The following is a 22,439-nucleotide window of genomic DNA, read 5'->3' on the forward strand; positions in this document are numbered from 1 at the left end:
TATTAATTAAATTAAAAATACTCATTCAGTAAAAATACATGTAAAAATAGGGTATCACAATTCTTATATATATATATACCATTGTTGTGTCCACAAAATGAGAGTAATCTGAGGGTATTTTCGCATGCACATATATATAAAGATATATATACAATTAATTAATACCGTGACCACTAGTTTAGTGATTTTTTTATATACGTCTACATCATGAACTTCTTGAATTATTAAGATCCTATATATACTAGTATGTATTATCTCTCGAGTCTTGCAATAATTTATCAATTTTATAATGATACTATTTTATATTTTCCCAAAATAACCACTTAACCATAAGTCTCCATTGTAAGAAAATTACTTATTTATTGTTTAAATGATTATTTTGAATTAAAATGAGTTTATTGTAATCGCAAATAATAATTTTTATGGTAAATAGCTCTTCATAAATACTATTTGTTAGGGGGTATTCTCATCAGAGCCCATAGTCCATAGCTTATAATACTGCCCCAGACCCATTACTTTGTCAGGCCCTATGAGTCGTGGGAATGTTGGCCCGAGTCCAGAAATGCCTCATCTGGTAGCCTAGGGCGGGTCTCATATCCATGCGAGTCAAGTGAGCTCCAGACTTTTGCAAGTTGGAGGTAATTATCAACATTGAGATGAGATGTTGTAGAAGGATTCAGAAAACCATGATCGAGAAAAATGGGAAGAGACGATACCAAACAATTATGCCAGAGACCCATGCTACATTAAATGACTGATACCAAGAAAACTAAACCGTATTAAATATAATATGGTGGTGGAAACTCGGGAGAATGTGTCCCTTTTTCCAGAACATAAGGCATGGCTCACTTGACCTAAAGGATCAAGTATAAAGGTTGTCCAGAATCGCGAGGTAAGGGAGATTGAATCCAAATCTGTTATGAATTATACTAATGACACAGTCCAATAACATACGAAACATGACGTTAATACTATTAAATTGTACGGAATCATTTATAACTAATTAAAAGTTAACACCTGCAAGAAGGAAGTAGAGATTCATCCTAATCTCACATAATAACTATATGAGTATATATATATTCATATATATATATGATGAAAAATGATTTTTACAGTCGGCAAATACAGTCGGCGTGCAGTCACTTTGAAAAAAATGAATTAATATGAGACCTATATGAAAAAAAAAATTATTTTTATAATTTTTTTTATTCATTCCGTACAAGCATGAAAAAAAAATATTTTTATAATTTTTTTTTATTCATTCTATACAGCCGACTGCATTTAGTAAAACCCATATATGATCACCTTTATTTGATCTAAACTAGAGACCACATATCACTAAAAGATCCAAAATCATTTTTTTTTCTTAAATAATAAAATAAGGCCACTTTCATTAAAATAATCCATGCTTTTTTTTTCCCAATCCAATGGGGTTGTAATTGTATGGCCTCCCACTTTCTCTACCGATAGACGACCCTACAAAACCGAAAAAGGAAGTGAATATAGATATACAACCGAAAATGAAATAAGTAAAGCGTAACGTATGCAAGATGTCAGAGTCATTTACTGAATAAATAATTTTTTTTAATTTTAAAAAAAAACCGTTAACTTATAACGCCTATCGATCTCCTTCTATGTTGTACCCTCGCAGTCGCCGCAGCGTAAGGAATCATATCATATGCAGATCAATCGGTATGTCGGTAGACTCTCTCTCCTCGATCATCATTAGTATTTTCATTTCTTATAAAAAAAAATAGAAAAATAAGATTACATTTCTTATATTTGTCTTCCTGTTTAGTTAGCAGACAAAAATAAAAAAATAAAAGAGTTTTATTATTGATCATCTCATATATTATAATTTTTTTAATTTTATTATTACTAAATTAATTAAATTATTCTACTAATTTTCTATATATTATATATTTGATAAAAAAATTAAAAATTAAAAAATTACTTGTAATATATAAAAATAGAATTTAAAAAAAAAATATAACTTGTGAGGTATGAAAATGATGTGTACCAAAAACTCCATCAAATAAAATCGTTTTCTTAAATTATTAACCCAAAAATCTGTAGCCGTAGTGGCAACAGCCAACAGAACGCGGTCCCTCCCCCAGTGTAAAAAAAATAATATTTCAAACGTTTTGACGAATTATCATGGCCCAGCTGCTTGCCGACATCACCCAATCTTCACGCTCCCGAAAATATCCTTTCCAATCCATCAGTCCTTGAACGTTTGAGATTTCGCCTCAAGCGTAAATGCTACTTTATTGCACTTTCTGATAAGAATTAGCTAGACATACACGTCTTGTCCAGCAACCGAAGGAAAGGTATTTGCGCCGAGTAGGAAGAAAAACCAAAGGAAATTATTTTTCTTTTCCATTTTTGCTTCGCTCAAAGGCAATGTGTATCTCACAAATTTCACGAGAATGACAGTAAGGCGGAGATTTATTAGTGGATTTATTGATTTCTTTCCCTTCCGGGCTTCATGCTAAGTCTTTTGCTCTGCGTAGGAAGTGAACAGTGGAGACGGTGGATCTTTGCTTTATTCTTTTACTTGTTTTGTTATAGGACGGAGTTGTTGTAGATTTGGGGGTGCTCTGGGAGTGAGTTTGAGATGGGTTTTGTAAGTACTATACTGGGTATTTGGGGTTTTGGAGTGGGAATTTCAATTGGGCTTGTGATTGGATACTACATGTTCATCTACTTCCAACCAACAGATGTCAAGGTCCGTCTCTCTCTCTCTATCTCTCTCTCTAATTGCCTTGTACTTTTCTCTTGATAGCAAATTCAGCTTTCCTTCGGTTATTCTTGGTTCTATTTTTCTGAATATATTTTTTCATGTTTTCTCTGCATTGAATGTTTGCTAGTTTTGTCGAAAAAGGTCCTTACAGTTTCGGTTCATGGTAGTGCCTTTTATCCACATGAATTATTCAATAAATCATACGCAAAAAGAATATTCCGTTGCTATGTCTGAGTTCCTGTAGATACCACTGTTCTTGCTCTTTGACATGCCTGGACTTTATTCAGGAAGCGAATTACTTTGTACAGACCGGGCAGGGTATGCAAATTTTCTTTTTATTTTATTTTATAAGTCCGGGCAGTGTATGCAAATTGAAAAGCACGGACGAACCACAGGGAAACTTCAACAATAGTTAGAAGCGATGTTTCAGTTAAAATAAAATCACCTTAGATTCTCTCACTATATCTTGTACCAGAATCAGCTAATTCTTAATTGAAATCTTGATTTTAAAACTTTTAGCTACTATAAACACAAGAATTAGTCGTAAGGAAGAAAAACAAAAGGCATATAAATCATGTAGCATGTTAAAGCTACTTCTAAGTTGATTGTATTTTCCTCATGTTGTGTAAGCCAGGATCCTGCAGTCCGTCCTCTGGTTGAGCATGATTCAAAAACTTTGCAAAGTCTGCTTCCAGAGATACCCCCATGGGTTAAAAATCCTGATCATGATCGTGTATGTTAATTCTTTAGGACTGTTCTTTCACTCAGTTGTGTATTTTGGTTTCTACTGATAAAAAAAAAAAATTGTGTATTTTGGTTTCCGTTGTGCAATGTGTTAATGACAAGCTTCTTTGGCCTTTGTTTTTGTGAAGCTTGACTGGCTTAACAAATTTATTGAGATTATGTGGCCTTACCTGGACAAGGTATGCATACCTGTGATCATTTTTATTTCTTCTGTAATGGACAACATTCTTTTGGTTGATTTTTCTTTTTCAGTTTGATATTTGAGTAATGACCGTCCAATATTTATAGGCAATATGCAAGACTGCAAGGAATATAGCGAAGCCTATCATTGCTGAGCAAATTCCAAAATACAAAATCGAGTCTGTTGAGTTTGAAGCACTGACCTTAGGCTCCCTACCACCAACTTTTGCAGGTGGAACTCTCTCTCTCTCTCTCTCTCTCTCTCTCTCTCTCTCACACACACACACACACACAATTAGAACAACATATGCAATTGTTTATGAGGTCATAAACTTATTTCTCCCAAGAAAAGTTCCAAACTTTTTATCTTGTTATGCAAGATATGCAGATCATACTCACACCTGCTGCACAGGGGGAAGGGTGCTAGTGAAGATTATCTGTGACCTATTAGACTATTGAATAACAGGTGCTCATGTAAACTGAACAATTCCACATTTTCTCGGGCAGAGACCTCTCAAATCTGCCCTACAACGGTCTCCTTGTAATAGTTAATTTTGGTATTAAAACGGAGTCCTGTTACATAATTGGTCTCCGGTAACCTTAGATTTTGCTTCCATTGATTTACCAGCTTTTGTGTTTCTATAGAACTTGTACTTATATGGCTTATGTTTGGGCTGTAGTGTGTACATTTACCATTACAATTATGGCCTATTATCACCATTAGTTTGTCCTTGTTGAAGTCTTAGGGGATTTTTGGGAATGAGATGGATGAGAAATCTATAAATAGTAGTGAAATGATTCGCGTTAAGATGTTTTATTGAGTTTTGAAAAAGGAGAGAGAAAAAGTTGAATGAAAAGATGATAAATTTAAAATATTGTTAGAATATAATTTTTTTTTTATTTGAAAAAGTTGAATTGTTTTTTGTGTTTTGTTTGGAAGTTTGGGAAAGTTGTAATGATTAAGTAATGATTAAATTAAAAAGTCGAATATTTGAAATTGAAAAGTGTTTGTGTTTGAGTGATGTTTGGAAAGGAAATGAGATGAGGTGGGATGAGATGAAACCATCTTTATTCCCAAACAACCTTGTTTCCATTTGAGTTCTTCTTGTCCTGGTTTTGACAAATATACAAAGTATTGACAATGACAGCTATACCTACTTCATTAATCTTGTGTGTTCCTTACTCCATATGCAAATTTCTATCCTAGAGAAGTGTACTTATAGACTGAACTGAATGCTGATTCTTGCTCTTGTTCTGTGCCAGGAATGAAAGTTTATGTCACCGATGAGAAAGAGTTGATAATGGAACCAATGGTGAAGTGGGCTGGGAATCCTAACATCATTGTTGCAGTTAAGGCTTTTGGCTTGAGAGCCACAGTTCAGGTATTTTCTTGAACGCTGTTGGTGAAGAGAAAGAAACTATTTTTTGTCAGGACTAAAAAGTTGACTGCCTCATTAAAAGGTCATGCGTGGCGTGTATAGATCTCTCTCTCTCTCTCTCTCTCTCTCTCTCTCTCTCCACAGACACACATATGATTACATATGATTTAAGTCTGCCAGATTCAAGTTTCCTAAATGAGTTGTGATTTCTTGGGTTTGTTTCAGGTTGTTGATCTGCAAGTGTTCGTTGCTCCACGTATCACCTTGAAGCCTTTGGTTCCAGCCTTTCCTTGTTTTTCTAACATTTATGTGTCTCTAATGGAGAAGGTGTGTGTTAATGGTTAAATTCTTATTCTATGAACTGCCCAGTTATAATTTTGCAGAAAAATTATCTTTGTTGTTACATATGCTTCATCTGGGGCTGGTGCCCACCCTCTGATGCTGATATTGCTCAAATCTTGATGAGAAGATTTCTTGCTTGAAGAATAATTTCTTATCATCTTGTTTATTTGAAAGCTCAATTTCTTTTTTGTAGGGCCCAGTCCCCAGAGTCAATATGCAGTTATAATATCCATAATAGGATATCTCTCTTTGTCTCCATCCTTTATCTTTTTCCCTCTTATGGTAATTTTATTTTGATTTCTGCAGCCGCATGTTGATTTTGGACTTAAACTGCTTGGAGCAGATGCTATGTCCATTCCTGGCCTTTATAGGTTTGTCCAGGTAAAATTTCTATTTTCATTTTTTCATATTCTCGTCAGCTAAGTTATGATGTTATTGGCCAGTATGTCAATACATACCTGATGTGTAATATCCATATAAAGGATGAATTTCCCCCCCCCCCCCCCCCCGGGGGGATCAAATTAAGAACAAAATGAAATTATTTGGTATACTTTAGCAAAGTGACTGGAATCTGATTGTATTTTCTCCACTATTCTTGGTTGTATTTGGTTAAATTATGTGTCTTTCCTGAATATACCCTATTTCCCCAGGAGCTTATTAAAGATCAAGTTGCAAATATGTATCTCTGGCCCAAAGCCCTAGAAGTACCAATAATGGATCCAGCGAAGTAAGTCTGTTGCTCTACCTTTAAAGTTATGATGATGCAAGCCTCTTGTTTGGACTTGCTAATGTTAATCTTTGGCAGAGCGATGAAAAGACCTGTTGGGATTCTCCATGTGAAGGTTCTGAGGGCAATGAAGCTTAAAAAGAAAGATCTACTTGGGGCATCAGACCCTTATGTGAAACTTAAGCTAACTGAGGACAAGCTTCCTTCAAAGAAAACAACTGTCAAACACAGAAACTTGCATCCTGAATGGAACGAGGAATTTAAGGTGGTTGTTAAGGACCCGGAATCACAAGCTCTAGAGATGACTGTTTATGATTGGGAACAGGTGTGTTTCTTCAGGTTTGTTTTTGGTAAATCCTGGTGTCTCCAAGGTCACCCATACCTGTGGTCAATATTACCTTTCTGCTTGAACATGTGGCAAACTGTGCAGTCACTACCCACTATTTGGTACAACTTTTGTATTTCAATTTATGCCGTCAATAGAAATTAAGTGGGAAATTCAGAGGCTCTTTAGTTTAAAAGCATCCCTTGGTTACCTATACAGGTCTCCATACTACCCAACTCACAAGTTTAAGTTGGATTACCTTTAATTTTTCCCCATGTATTTCTCAGCTGGGTTTTCTTTTACTCAGGTTGGCAAGCATGACAAGATGGGTATGAATGTTATTCCATTGAAAGAGCTTACACCTGATGAGCCTAAAGTTATGACTCTCGACCTACTGAAAAACATGGACCCAAACGATGTTCAAAATGAAAAGTCACGTGGGCAGCTTGTTGTGGAAGTGCTTTACAGACCTTTTAAGGAAGAAGAAATACCTAATGACACCGAAGGTGAAAATGAGCTACAAAAGGCTCCAGAAGGAACACCTGCTGGTGGCGGTATGCTTGTAATTATCATCCATGAAGCTGAAGATGTGGAAGGAAAGCACCATACAAATCCATATGTCCGGTTGCTTTTCAAAGGGGAGGAGAAAAGAACCAAGGTATCCTGTTGTTATTATTAGCTGTCATATTTGTTGGTTTTGGCTATGGATCGGTGTTTAAACATTTTAGCAAAAGATACATGTGAAGTTGATGATAAAAATTTTCTAATGGGGTTATCACTTATCAGTTCACTATATAGTTTGGCTTACTATATTGTTTACAAGCCAAACCCCTACTTTGACATCTAGGAAGGATTAAATCCAGCATTCTATCTTATTTAAGATCTTTATAGAACATTAGGTAATGTGAAGCTGTTATTAGCTATCCTGTTTAAAGCAGCATAGATATCTCCTGTTCATATTTATTTATTTATTTTATTTTTTATTATTATGTCCTTTCGGACCCAAGAGTCCAACTTGAATGTCTTTTTTATTTTCACCAGTATAATTGATAATAACATGAGATTGACACAGCATGTGAAGAAGAACCGAGATCCAAGATGGGAAGAGGAGTTTCAGTTTATGCTGGAGGAGCCCCCCACCAATGATAGGATTCATGTGGAAGTTCTCAGTGCCTCCTCAAAATTGGGCCTGCTGCATCCCAAGGTACATGTTACATCCACTCTAAAAATCATCTAAACACCAGTTTTAAGATGGTAGCACCTTAAACTCATGTAGAGTGGGTTTATTGGGGGCACATCGTACACTCTAGGGAATCTGAATGATATTGCTCTATAACAAAATGAGCTTAATTTCTGCACTCTCCTCGGCATGCAAAAATTGAACCATTTTTAGGAGATTATAAATAATGGCGTTGGTTATAATAATGCAACAAAATTGGCTTACAGAAATACTGAATGGGAAATAAAGAAACAGAAGTTCCAAGGGAAAACAGAATTTGCCATTGAGCACAGTACAATTAGCTTGTAATTTCGGAGTCTTTTTTGTATTGTTCTGGTTTTTAAGTTTCCTTGTATCGTATTCTTTCTCCATCAGGAAACTCTGGGTTATGTGGATATAAATCTAGCTGATGTTGTTAACAACAAAAGAATCAACGAGAAGTATCATCTCATAGACTCAAAGAACGGGCGGATTCAAATTGAGCTGCAATGGAGAACCGCAGCTTGACCGTAACACTTTGATGACCTGGGTAGCAATTCCACGGACAATAATATATCCAGGTTAATCTATTATTTCTTTCTTAGGATAAACCAAGATATTTGTTCTTCTCTGTTAACAGTAGGATCTTGATACATCTCTTCAAAAACTGATTTCTGTAAAGAAACCGAGGAACAAAAACAATCTACTCCGGCTTGCGGTTTGCCTGGTCCTTATGTTCCTTGCTTTGGATTTCGCTCAGTTTTGAGAAGAGTGATACCGTAATATTAAAACCTCAATGATGCTAATCTGAACTAGTATGCATGTTTATAAATATCAAAAGAACGAGAAGAAAGAAACAACTTGCGACTAAAGTCCGGACGTTGACTACCTAAAAAAAAAAAAGGTCCGAACGTTGACACTTTTGCATAAGCGAGCTTTCCAAATGATTTTTCATGCATTAAAATATGAAATATAGATGCCTCTTTTGTTCTAATTTACGTTGTGTTTGGATGTTAAGCTAATTTGAGTTTTTTATAAATAGTAGTGAGTTGAGATAGTAAAGTGATTTTTATAAGGCGTACACTTAAGATGAGTTTAAAAGTGTTTGAAGATTAAAATGAGTTTAGATTTGTTTATGAAACATTTAAAAGATTGAGTCACGAGTATAAAGAGGTGTTGAGTTAAAAAATATTGTAGGTCTTATGTATAATAAGGTTTTGAATTGTGTGTTTGGATGTTAGACTTAACTTAAAATTAGACTGAACTGAGTTGATCTCAGTGCACTCAACAATCAAATAGGATCAACTCAGTTTGGACTGAGAATTCAAATCATCACATCATTATAATTTTTATAAATTTTTACTATCATAAACAATTAATTTTTTCATATTATAAAATAATAATATTTTATTTAATTTTTATCTAAATTTATTTCATATTAATTCACTGTCCAAATTTAATTTTAGTAAATTACTCATCAGGCCTACAAAGTACAAATGGCATCGATTCGGGATATGTTTATTGGGCTTGCAACAATCTAGACTTTCTGATCACACGTAGAAAAGGCCCAAGTGGGTATAGATGTGACTGACCTCTCCCAAAAATGCACTCAATATGGTTAAAGCTTGGGTGAGAATCATCAAAGTCATCAAAATCATAATTGCAAAAGTCTGTACAAGCTGGACGTTGAAAGGCAAATTTGCAATCGTCTCGTTTCAATCATCCATCAATGGGCTTTCCCAATTCCCAAAACGATTTGCAAAGGCCTTTGGGATATATTTTGCTTTTCCAATTCTAGCAAACGAGGCCATCATTGAAGTTTCTACAGGCTTTCCTTGTGCCGTAGCCTCCGGACTCCGAAATGATAAACGAATCTTTGTTTTGACCGGAACTGTTTGGCCGTATATATCAAATTTGATATCACCGACTCTCTTGAATGGAAACCTACAATGGGTATGAACATTAATTTTGATAAATCAATCGTTTAATCAACTGAAATTTATTCTTCTTTATTTCTAAATACAACTTAAGATTAAAATAAAGATAGATAGTATTTAGCCTCCTCAACATTAAATAGTGCCAATGAATAATGTGAATCTCAATATTATTTATATATATACATATGAATAATATTATATAAAAGCATAGAGTGCGTAATTATCGCACAATCGTTTTGAATGATCTATTATTAAAAAATTAATTTTTTATGTGAGTACTCTATTTACTCTTTAAGATTGTATGACACATGCACACTTCACGATTGTAAATATTATTTATATATATGTGTGTGTGTGTCTGATGTGTTTATATCTTTTCGAATTGTGAAAGCGTTTGAATCAAAGAATTATAACAAATTCTAAGACTTATATAATTAATAGGATCAAGCTAACTCTTAATAGGGTCATGTCGAAACAATTTTGTATACTTGTATATATGTTTTGTTCTTTCAAAATATAAAATTACTTGCAAATAAAAGAATAATTCATATTGGGCTGGTTTATATTTCAATTACATATGGTTAGATTAAGATTTTTAATTTATCCTCGACTTAAAAGTGGTGAGAGAGATATGAAGTGAATTCGTAATATTTATATATTTTCAAGTAAACTTGCCATACTGCATTAAACACTTAATAAATGATTAATTGGTTTTGATTCAGAGATTAAATGAGATGGTTTTAAATAAGAAATGAAAGTTAAATAAAATTTTATTATAATATTATTTTTAATATTATTATTATTTTAAGATTTTAAAAAATTGAATTGTTTATAATATTTTGTGTATAAATTTTAAAAAATTGTAATGATCAGGTGAAATAAAACACTTTACGAATCCAAATTAGGCTCTATCACTTTATATGTTAAAAATTGGACAAAGTTTCGGTGATTCTAAATTATTTTCTTTTAGGTTATTTTATCCTGCTCGCGAAGACATTAATGTTTGACCTAGAGTATTGTGTTGTAGGAGTTATCCTTGTATTTTTGTATAAAATAGTTAACCATGTTGGAGGCACTCCTATATTCTCATTTCAATGCTATAGTTAACAAACCATTGAAAGAATATTTAAACATTAATTCATCAAATTAATCAGAATAAGTCCCTGTGCACAACCAATGTCTGAGATCAAAAGAGGAAATAATGGTTTTGTTGGGAAGCATTCAACCCAAATATATTATGTTCGTAAGTGGGGAAGTTAACGATAGAGACAACGAATTTCAGCCTCCCAACTAAACAAGAGCATCATGAAGGGGATTCTCTCCTCCTTTTCCCTTGAGATTAGGAGAGATTGACAGCATCCAAAGACCCAACTATCCAAATGGGTTTTGCCAGTTACAAAAGCAGCAATCTTTATTCTTCAAATCACTTGCTTTAGATTCGTCTAATTCTCCCAATTCCCCACTACATACGCCTTTTTTTTTTCTTAAATTTTCTCACTGGGGAATATGAATCTGTTCTCAGGCCAGTGCCCCAGTTTTGAGTTGACGTTTGGAAGAGAAAGGAGATGCTCTGGCCTGTCTTTCTACCCAAACTTATGCGGCTCTCAAATTATCTTAAGTAATCTATACTTGGGAACAAAAGTATCGTTGCATTTCATCCCCACCCCACCAAAGAACAGCTTTCACCCCAATAGCATAAAGAGGTCCAGAAAATCCCCACTTTTTCGTATAATAAAAAGATCTGAAAGAATAGGCAAAAGTCCACGAGTGGACTCGGGTTGAGTCGTGTTCATTCTCGGGAATCGGTCCAACATGCAGAAGATGAATGGGATGTTGTAGTGATCAAAGGGTTGAGATTGGCAGTGGAGCATGCATGGTCAGAGAGAGAAATGCCAAGGAGTGGATGAGGAAAACTGCAGGGAAAGTAAACAGAATGGAAGGATCGTAGAAGACGTTTGACTCTAGGCCCACCACTGGACGATCCCGATTGGTGAGACAGAGAAAATAGAGATGGAAACAAAAAGAGTAGACTTTCAGCTCACAGCCAAGCTGGGAGTCAGTGGGAGTGTGTCTGTTTGGGAAAAGACACAGACAGCCTTTGCAACGGGCCCATTCTCTTTCCAACCAACCCCCCTCGTTCAGTTTTCTCAGTTCTGAACCAAAAAGGACACCCTCCACATTGGTCTTGATAAATTGCAAAAAGGTGTGGATAAATGGGAAAAGCAATTTGAGATTAATTGCTCACATTGTTCGATTGAAATTTTAAAATCAATTATTTCCTTCATAATCCTTAATTTTAATAAATGAAAAAATATATAAAACATTTCATTAATTTTAATATCAAGCATAGTATATCTTATCTCTTAAGCATTCGCATTGCTTTATCAATATGCAAATATAAATACATATTTGTATAATTAAATCATTAAATTGACTACATTAAATTATATATATGAAAATATTTTTATAATTATGAAGAATAAGAGCACTCGCATTCGGCTCCACATCCCTTCCGTATCCTCATATTTTGGAAATATTTTTAGGGTTTGATCTAAAACCTTCCTCCATCTGGTTCCCCAAAATGGGGATAAAATTTACAGTTGCTACACCTACTGTACATCCCCAAATGTGATTTCGGTTCTCTCTCTCATTCGACATCCCGCGTCTTCTTCCTTGCAACGGTTGGCTGCTCTTTATTTTCAGTCCCTTCGGTCCTGAATCTCCAAGCTCATCGGTATGCCCATTCCAGATTTTAGATTCTACTTTCTATAATCATAGATCTAATCTTGTTCATTTCTGTCTTCTTCATCGATATGCCCATTTCATATTTGATATTCAGCTTCTTTCATCATATATCAATTTTATTTTATTTTTTTATGAAAGGTTGTTATTTTCCTTGTTTTTGGATAAATTATAGGGATTTCTCAAAGGGTTTTGGGTTAAATTGCATAAAAACCCACGAATGAAGGTCCCTTGGGGTTTCAAATTTGGGGATTTTTTGGAAAATTAGGGGTTGCATTTATTTGGGGAATTTTGAAATCTTTAATTGTGATTTGATCTATTTACTGAGCTCTAAATTAGTGTTTCAGTTCGGGTGGGGTTGTGATTATGTTTGGCTATCTTATTTTTCCATTGATTTCGTTTATATTTTTGTCTCTGTGAGTATGCTTAGCTATCTTATTTTTCCATTGATTTCGTTTATCAAATTTGTCTCTGTGATTATGCTTGGCTATCTTATTTTTCCATTAATTTCGTTTATAATTCTTGTCTCATTTAATATATTGACCTATGTATATATTTTGATCATTGTTGAAGATGTTGGCAATTTGCAGATCTTGTAATGAACCGTTAGTTTATGAAATTTAGCCATTTTGAAGTTGGAATCCAAAATTATGCTAGTGTTGTGACATCCTGTTATGAGTGTCTGTGCATTATATTTTGACAGTATTGTGGTATGTATCGTTTTGATAGTTTTGTGGATTATGTTGGCCATTATGCTTTCCAATTTTTGTGAATTATATATTATTGAGTTTTGTTGCATGTATTGTTTTGATTTGTGTTGGCTTGGCAAGTTTATGAGCTACAATATTTCTCTCTTGTGAGTGAAACTGAGACTTGGTTGATGATCAAGCTACATATAGTTCTTGGCTGATTTGAAGTCTTGTAAATTTTTATGGCAGCCTAAAATAATTGTCTACCTCTGCACTTGACCATTTATTCACTAGACTATTAGTTTTAGACCATACATCTGTTGCTTTAATGAAACTGAAAGTTGGGGTGCTATGTATGGAAAAATCGAGTTCTATTATGTATGGTATGTTGCTACTCGAGTTTTATTTTTGGTGATGAGAAACTATTTGTAATTATGTTGTTCTAATTATTGGAATTGTGCAAACTGAATGTTGTTCTAAATATTTGTTGGTCTAATGACTGGACATTAAATAAATACGTATGTTCTGTATATATATTTTGATAAGTAAAGAAATACATATATATTGCCTTGTGTTAACCATATTGCCATGACTATAAATAACAGTTTGACAGTGTTTTAGTTATGTTTATTAGCTAGTTTTGTGACTGGAAATACGTGTGGACAGTAGATACGTGTCTTAATTGTTGCTTATGTCTTTTGGATTATGGTTAGACAGTTGGGGTGCCACGTATATTGGAGTATACTAGTGAATTAGCATTATATATTGTCCCTTGGAAAAGTTCAATAGATTTTCATTACTTATAATATTATTACAGCTTTTTTTACCTAATGCCTGGGAAATGGTCTTGTATAAATTAAATGATTATCCTATTGTTTCCCGTGATATTTTATTTTGCCTAAACACAGCCAATCATTTTTAAACTAATGATTATCCTAGTGTATTTGTTATGCATTTATTGCTTGTCTTATGAATACCATTGGTCAGACCCTTTTTTATTTTATGTAAGTATCATTAGACCGATCCTTTTTGTATACCTTTTTAAAAGATTTTGATGAGAGGAACTAGCTAGGTAGTAGTGCTACTTGAGTAAATTAATGTTATCATGAATTTAATAGAATTTTAATGTATATTTGGTTTGGATTCAATATAGAATCAGAAATGATAATTCTATAAGTGATGGGATTGACATATCCTAATATTTGTTATGTGTTGTTGGGGTGCAGTGTTTCGTATCTCTCGGGGGTGGGGGGTTGTTGTTAGGCTGTGATGATGGTATTTTAGTGCGGGGTAAGTCACAAGTGTTAATGGAGCCCTATTGATATGGCGGGATAATCCTCACCCAGATAACCATATTATAGTTTTTGGTACTTTCCACAAAAGGCAATTGGGGTTCGGGTGGGGTTTTGTAGCCATTCGCTCTAAGGCTCCTTATGTACGCATGCTAATTATAGCATTACCATTCTGAGCCTTTTTACTTATTAATATATTCTATATGTTAGTAAATCGGATGTAGATGCTCTTATTTATTATTATTGTGATTTGCATGCTATTTCGGAAGTGTTTTGTATTATGTGTAAACTAAACCCCGTTGGCTGTGATGATAATAATCGCATGTGGAGATATTGTGAATTGTTGGTCATTTCTTCAATAGCTAGATAACCCGAACGACCAATTGTGATTGGCAATTGGTTGTTGCAGCCACAAATGGGTGACCAAATTTCTTACAGAATCCATTCGGTTCCTGAGTCGGCGACCCCGACTAAACCCCAACTTTCAATGTTTCTTGTTCTAACATCTCATTAATATTTTAGAGATGAATTCACAAGACCAAGGACATATGTACTTCACCAACCTTTTTAACCAAGATCCTCAACTCCATCCCACTTACGGTGGGCAAAGTGGGAACTCTTCTATGACCATCGATGACTCTCCACCCTTACCCCCTAACGAGCCTATCAACGTTAAAAAATCAGTGAGGGGTGCAAACTTCACTCCCGAAGAAGACAAGTTACTTGTCTCCACATAGCTAAATTATAGTCTTGATGCCGTTCAGGAAACAGATCAGAAACACTCCAAACTTTGGAAAAAAATATTTGAGTACTTTCAGTAATATAAAAAATCACAAATGAGCGGACAATAAAGTCTTTAATACATCGATGGTCGGTTATTCCAAAGACCACAAATATATTTTGTGCGAAACTAGTTTAAGTTGAAGGGTTAAATCAAAGGGGTATAACCAATCAAGATAAGGTAAAAACACCATACGCTTACTTATTTTACAAGTAATTTATTTTTTCATTTTAGGTGGTTTAACATGTATTTTATTTTTTTAAATACAAGTTTGAGAAGACGAAAATTATGTACTAATCGCTAAAAAAATGCAGTTTCCAGTTTGAGCATTGTTGGCACCTATTGAAGGATCAACTTAAGTGGATTTAGCACACCACAAAGGATGTTCCGCCGCGAAGGAAGACGATATCCCCATCCCCGACCTCAACCTCAACTCTATGTTCCGCCGCTACAGAGGATTCGGTTTTTTATCTCGATACGGAGAATGTGATAGAAAATGAAATTATCGAATTGGACTAACCAATGGGCAGGAAAGCTGAAAAAGGGAAACGAAAGGCCCAAGGCAAGCAAGCAGAGAAAAATTTACAACTTAGAAAGATGAAGTATACTCTTTTAGAGGAGTCGCGTGCTCAGAAGAAAGTTTTATCGCCTTAAGGCGGAAAAGATGGAGTATGATAAGGACAAAGAGGAAAAAAAATTACGTCTTAAAGATAAAAGACCGAGGTTGGAGGCAGAGAAGATGAGGATTGAAGCTGAAAAAGAGCAAAGTAAAATCCGTCAAGAGGACGAAAGACTGAGATTGGAAGCTGAGAAAGTGGAGCTTGCGAAGAAGGAATCAGATCACCGCATTATGATGATGGATGTGAGTGTCATGCCAGAAATGCAGCGGCTATATTTCTAGCAACTCCAGAGAGAAATCATGATGAGATGCAGTAATGCCCGAAATTTGGATTGATTGTAATGTAATTTTTTTATTGTACTTTTGATGATAGTTTCCTGTTATATTTTTGTGCAAGTAAATTGGATTTTATAATTTCAGAAATAATTATAAATTACCTCAAATTTAATCCACTATTATATCAAAGAAATATGAGGCCACTGTTACCGTAAAAAAAAAATGAGTGAAAATTTTATATTCAATACGTGACTAGGTTCAAAACCATTAAAAAAATGGATAAAGAATACTAAATAATAAAATATGACCATCGTGTTAGAAAATACACTAATTAAATAAAAAAATTACTATTTTTATAATACGAATTTTGGTTAAAAAAAAGTTGTATTTGATAGTTAAAACCGTAAAAATTTAATAGAAATTTATATTTGAAAAAAAAGATAATAAGACAAAAGAGTTAGTAGTTAAGATTGTAAATGGAAGAGAGAGAAAAAAGTAATAAAAAAAGAATAAAGAAATATTATTTAATAGAATAGAGATAGAGATAGAGAATGAGATGTTGGAGGTTTTTAGAAGAAAAATAAAATTTAGAAAAAAATTTGTAAAAATGTGATTTTAAGTTAAATTATAAGAATAAAGATGAGGAATAGGATGTAAATACTCTAATATAAGATTTACTATTCATTCCTCAAATATTATTTTATTAATTTTTTCTTTCTCCTCTCACTCTCTCAGTCTCTCAATTCTTTCATCTTCTCTCTCTATCAATAACACAAAATTTTTATCTTTTATTTTATTATTATAATATATTATATTTAATATAATATATAAAAAATTATATCTTTTTATTAATATATTTATATTATTAATGTCAAATGTATATAGCGTGTGTTAACTGTAAAATATATTAAAAAATTATTATTTTTCAAATAATAATAGTAAATAAGATTTTATTATTATTTTAATTAAAAATATATAATTTAATACTAGAATTTTTCTTAAAGGATAAAGAGAATCTCTCAAATATGTAATTTTATTATTTAGGAAAGATTAAAAATTAAAATGTAAAATAAGTACATTTAAAAGTAAAAATGAAGAAGTTGCATGTCATGGATACAACTGGCGGACCTGACCCGAGAGCAGAAGAAAAGAAAGCCATCAACATTGTCGTGCCCCTGTCATTCAAACCTGACAAATCACGCCGTCAAAAAAACACACCATACAGATGAGTACCATCAGCCCTAAACTCCATCAGGACCGACTTTGTTAACCTCCGTCAAATCCGTAGGACCCAGACATGCCCAAACTGCAGGTGCTAGCTTGTGCCTAAAGCTAAGGCCACGCACACACCCCTTCCATGCATCTCTCTCTCTCCCCCGATCCCTTCCTCTCTTGCCTTTTTGATAGTCTCAAATTGTTTATTCATTCCAAGTTTGATCCTTTGGAGTGTTCGATTCTCGCTTTACGAGGCACTCCTACGTCCACAGCTACTTGTTATAAGCTTCACAGTGCCATTGGATTTCCCAGTTCTCTGCATTGAGTTGTTATCACCTTCCACACCCTTTCCGCCCCCAAGTAATTTACCCGTGAGTGAACGCTGAGAGCCAGAGCCAGAGATAGCGAGAGAGACATGACGACCTCTTTCACTTTTTCCATATTGGTTCATGTCGCCTTTGTTTTCCTTCTTTTCTCTCCGTGCTGTTCTACGTACGCTAATGATCTTCAAGTGCTGTTGAAGCTAAAGTCCGCCATGACTGGAACCAATGTTTCGGCCCTGTTGGACTGGGAGGACTCCTCGTCACCAACAGCCCATTGTTCCTTCTCTGGAGTCTCATGTGACGAGGACTCGAGGGTTGTTTCTCTTAACGTGTCACTTACTCCTCTCTTCGGCTTCATTCCCCCGGAGATTGGGTTACTGAAAAAACTTGTCAGCCTCACCATCGCCGGTGGCAATCTCACGGGGAGACTTCCTGTGGAAATGGCGAACCTCACGTCACTCAAGGTACTCAACATCTCCAACAACGTCTTCAGCGGAAACTTTCCCGGAAAAATCACCCTCGGAATGACGGAGCTCGAGGTTATCGACACTTACAACAATAACTTCTCCGGACCGCTGCCGGCGGAGTTCGTGAACTTGAAAAGGCTCAAGCACCTTAGTCTCGGAGGCAACTTCTTCTCTGGTCCGATTCCGGAGATTTACGCCGACATTCAGAGCCTCGAGTACTTGGGCCTGAACGGCAACTCACATACGGGGAAGTTCCCAGCGAGTCTCAGTCGGTTAAATAATCTCAAAGAAATGTACGTAGGCTACTTTAACGCTTACGATGGAGGTATTCCGCCGGAGTTGGGATCGCTCAGCTCGCTTGAACTCCTCGACATGGCGAGCTGTAACCTCACCGGAGAGATTCCCAAGAGTCTGAGCCTTTTGAAGAACTTGCACACGTTGTTTCTACAAATCAATCGACTCACAGGTTATATACCCCCCGAATTCTCTGCTTTACGCAGCTTGAAATCACTCGATCTCTCTATCAACGAACTCACCGGAGAGATCCCGGAGACCCTCTCGGAGCTTAAGAACATTACGCTAATCAATTTGTTTAAGAACAAGCTTTACGGCCCAATCCCGCCCTTCGTTGGAGACCTTCCAAATCTTGAAGTTCTTCAGATATGGGAGAACAATTTCACGCTCGAACTGCCCGAGAACTTGGGTCGAAACGGGAAGCTCAAGCTCCTCGATGTGGCTACCAATCATTTCACCGGTTTGATTCCTCGCGATTTATGCAAAGGAGGGCAGTTGAAGACGCTGATCCTGATAGAGAATTTCTTCTTCGGACCAATCCCCGAAGAGCTTGGCGAATGCAAGTCTCTTACCAGGATCCGAATCATGAAGAACCAACTCAACGGAACGATTCCGGCAGGGATTTTCAATTTGCCGTTGGCAGAAGTGATCGAGGTCAATGATAACCACTTCTCTGGAGAGCTTTCCTCCGAGTTCTCTGGGGACAAACTCGGCATTCTCAGGATCTCAGGAAATCAAATCACTGGAAAAATTCCTCCGGGAATCAGAAATCTCAAGAGTTTGCAGACCTTAGATTTAGAAATGAACAGGTTTGACGGGGAGATTCCGAATGAAATCTTTCATCTACCAGCGATCACTAGTATCAACATAAGCGCCAACAATATCAGTGGCGAAATTCCGGCTTCGATTTCAACCTGTACTTCTTTGACGTCCGCGGATTTCAGTCGAAACAATCTGTTCGGTGAAATTCCCGTAGGGATTTCCAAATTGAAGGATCTCAGCGTTCTCAATTTCTCGAGAAACCAACTGACGGGCCAAATCCCCGGTGAGATCGGATTAATGACGAGTCTCACCACCTTGGATCTTTCTGATAATAATCTCGTGGGAAATATTCCCACCGTTGGGCAGTTTTTAGTTTTCAACGATAGCTCGTTTGCTGGGAACCCCAATCTCTGTTCGCCACGTCATGCGTCCTGCCCGTCCTTGTCGGGAACTCCGGGGCAGGGCTCCGGTCGGGGGCATAATAACTCCGGTTCATGGAAGCTCATCATTATCGTGATTGCGATCGTAACGGCTCTGTTATTGGGGCTCGTCACGGCTTACGGGATGCGCAAAAAGAAACTCCAGAAATCTCGGGCTTGGAGGCTTACCGCGTTCCAAAGTCTCGATTTCAAAGCTGAGGACGTGCTCGAGTGCCTGAAGGAAGAAAACATAATCGGCAAAGGTGGTGCCGGGATCGTCTATCGTGGCCCTCGTAGGTCCGTGCCTAACGGCGTTGACGTGGCGATCAAACGGTTGGTGGGTAGGGGTTCCGGGCTGAGCGACCACGGATTCTCGGCCGAAATCAAGACTCTGGGGCGGATCAAACACCGAAATATCGTGAGGCTGTTGGGGTACGTTTCGAACAAGGATACGAACCTGTTGCTCTATGAGTACATGCCCAATGGGAGCTTGGGTGAGCTATTGCATGGATCAAAAGGAGGCCATTTGCAGTGGGATATGAGGTACAAGATAGCCGAAGAGGCTGCCAAGGGCCTGTGTTATCTTCACCATGACTGTTCGCCGCTGATTATTCACAGGGATGTGAAGTCCAATAACATTCTACTGGACTCGGATTTCGAGGCTCATGTGGCTGATTTCGGACTCGCCAAGTTCTTGCAGGACGCTGGAGCCTCCGAGTGCATGTCCTCCATTGCTGGCTCGTATGGTTACATCGCCCCAGGTTTGTTGTCTCCTCCATTTATTTACAGTATACTTTTTAGTAGTATAGTAGTAGTGAATGCGCAATTTACATAGATCGATACATGTAATGCAAACATGCAGCCAAGTCAGGCTTGACAAAATAGATGGCCATTGTTGTGTATACAATTAATAGAAACATCACCTTAACCTCCTAAAAGATATGGACCCGATATTATTATCTCAACCAGTCCTCAGTTCTTCTGAAATCTCCGTAACGTCTGCTTTTTATCTCATGTAGTTTTGTGTATTAGCATTTAAGCTTGAAGGTCTTCAAACTTTTGAATTCGAGTACTAGCATTTACTTCACTTTGAACGTGACCTAAGCATCTGAAGTCTCATTATTCTTTGCTGTTCTATAGAGTACGCTTACACGCTGAAAGTGGACGAGAAAAGCGACGTGTACAGCTTTGGTGTGGTGCTGCTGGAGCTTATTGCAGGGAGGAAGCCGGTGGGGGAGTTTGGCGATGGCGTGGACATAGTGAGATGGGTGAGGATAACCACATCAGAACTCTCAGAACTCTCACAGCCGTCCGATGCAGCATCCGTCCTGGCAGTGGTGGACCCAAGGCTGAGTGGGTACCCTCTGACAGGTGTCATACACCTGTTCAAGATAGCTTTGATGTGTGTTGAGGATGAGAGCTCTGCCAGACCCACCATGAGGGAAGTCGTTCACAGGCTCAGCCATCTTCCTCAGTCTCCCCCAAGCCTCATCAACCTTTAACTATAACATGGTCTTGATCGGTTCTGAAGATCATCAATATTTAAGTAAATAATAGTAAAGCAAAATTGTAATAATATTGTGGCAACAGGTGGTAGGTGCAAGAAGACTTGGACCCAATGTCCGTGCCTACGTGATGATGGGAAAGGCTGCTTGACTTCTTGGGTAAAGCCTGATCGAATATAATTTTGTCGCATTAAAAATGTTGGTTTCTGGGTGTTGAACTCGGTCTACTAAGCTGTTATATATGTGTGTTGATTGTCACAATAACGTATCATGCATCGTGTCTTTGCTTCTCTTAGTTGTGGATCGATGATATTCGTATTTAGACATGCTTGGCTAGTTCATATGCAAACTGTGCAATGCTTTGTTTTTAGACCATGTTTTGTGAATGGTTGCATCTCTTATTTCATCTAACTTTTTGTCATGATTGTTTATTGTCCGACTACACTAGCAAATTTTGGATGTGCGAGAAGTCAGTTCTAGTAGTTACGAGTTCGCTTGCCTGTAGCCCCTATGTTTGTTGATGGGAATGTTAAATTCTTCCTGTTGGCTGTCGTTATAGTTGTATGACATCTGATATGCTCTTAATTCTGCATTTGTCATCTTAAATATGACCTAAAATTTAAAAAAAAAAGAAAGCTGATGAAATAACTAAGCTTACGAGTCAAGGTGAACATTAACTGTAATTTGTATGTCTAACACATTATTTCCCTAAGATAGTAATTCCAAAAGAGGGCTGTTAGAGATATAAAGAAATCTCGTATCTCATTGTATGTCTGACACTATGAGTGTCACGTCTCTCTTTTTCTTTTTTATTCTTTTTTTTTTCCTATATTTTATGTTTATTCCTCCCTTCTCTTGCCTCTTCCCTTTTCCATTTTCCTCACCATTTTCTTCCCTATCAATATTTTCCCTTTTGAGGTGTTTCTTCATACGACGCCAATCGGACACGCAAGATGCAACCATAACACATTGCACAAGCTAATGGAAGGGATGACCACCACAACGATAGCACTTCTCCCCTCCGCTTTTGCACTCCCCTAAGGACGATGTCTGTCCCCTCAGTCTCGTAATGGTGGTTCCTCACCACCCAAGCCAATGGACGACGATCGTTGTCCGCAAGCTGCGACCACACCTTAGTCATGCAAGTCGTGACCACACGCTCCTATGTCCCTGCTGATGGTGATGCTTAGACTGTTGATGGCTTTTATCTACTTTGAGTTGATCATCGACTATCATGGTAGGCAAAAAGGGAGGAGTGAAGGGGACATCAAGGGAGAAAGATGAATTTTAAACGAAAACAAAAAAAACAAAAAAACAAAAAAAAGGGACATGGCTTGCCGTAGTGTCACATTAGTGTGTGCGATTTTTTTATGTCTATACTCTAAAACAAAGATCAACCGTGACCAGCATTTTTTTGGATTACATCACATAGACCCTAACTGTGGTACGACTTCACCTTCTTAAAATGCCTCGAATGAGC

The 22,439-nt window shown here is 36.5% G+C and overlaps 2 protein-coding genes and 1 long non-coding RNA gene across 6 annotated transcripts; all 3 read left to right on the top strand.

The window, feature by feature from the left end:
• Window positions 1–2,214: 2,214 nt before the first annotated feature.
• Window positions 2,215–8,372, top strand: LOC122316590 (synaptotagmin-2). 4 transcript variants are annotated; one of them, XM_043133233.1, is made up of 12 exons: window positions 2,225–2,728; window positions 3,378–3,476; window positions 3,616–3,666; window positions 3,776–3,899; window positions 4,931–5,049; window positions 5,272–5,373; window positions 5,695–5,769; window positions 6,039–6,115; window positions 6,194–6,440; window positions 6,748–7,098; window positions 7,513–7,644; window positions 8,035–8,372. In XM_043133233.1, the coding sequence occupies exons 1-12, from the start codon at window positions 2,618–2,620 to the stop codon at window positions 8,164–8,166; spliced, it is 1,620 nt and encodes a 539-aa protein (XP_042989167.1). In that variant the 5' UTR covers window positions 2,225–2,617; the 3' UTR covers window positions 8,167–8,372. The 4 variants fall into 4 exon arrangements, with proteins under 4 accessions (XP_042989168.1, XP_042989167.1, XP_042989170.1 ...); XM_043133234.1 differs by lacking the exon at window positions 8,035–8,372 and having other exon boundaries at window positions 2,215–2,728; window positions 7,482–7,607; XM_043133236.1 differs by lacking the exons at window positions 2,225–2,728; window positions 3,378–3,476; window positions 3,616–3,666 and adding an exon at window positions 4,056–4,133 and having other exon boundaries at window positions 3,773–3,899.
• Window positions 8,373–12,055: 3,683 nt separating this feature from the next.
• On the top strand, window positions 12,056–16,081 carry LOC122317323. Its single transcript, XR_006244417.1, has 2 exons — window positions 12,056–12,309; window positions 15,394–16,081. It is a non-coding gene; the product is annotated as an uncharacterized LOC122317323 (long non-coding RNA).
• Window positions 16,082–17,292: 1,211 nt separating this feature from the next.
• LOC122316554 (receptor protein kinase CLAVATA1-like) lies at window positions 17,293–21,370 on the top strand. The gene is given in 3 exon segments (XM_043133167.1): window positions 17,293–20,215; window positions 20,595–20,924; window positions 20,927–21,370. Coding segments are annotated over 3 exon segments (2,988 nt in total). The 5' UTR covers window positions 17,293–17,604; the 3' UTR covers window positions 20,974–21,370.
• The last annotated feature ends 1,069 nt before the right edge of the window (window positions 21,371–22,439 follow it).

The sequence above is a fragment of the Carya illinoinensis genome, chromosome 7 (genome assembly GCF_018687715.1).
Source record: "Carya illinoinensis cultivar Pawnee chromosome 7, C.illinoinensisPawnee_v1, whole genome shotgun sequence".
Taxonomy (NCBI): Eukaryota; Viridiplantae; Streptophyta; class Magnoliopsida; order Fagales; family Juglandaceae; genus Carya; species Carya illinoinensis.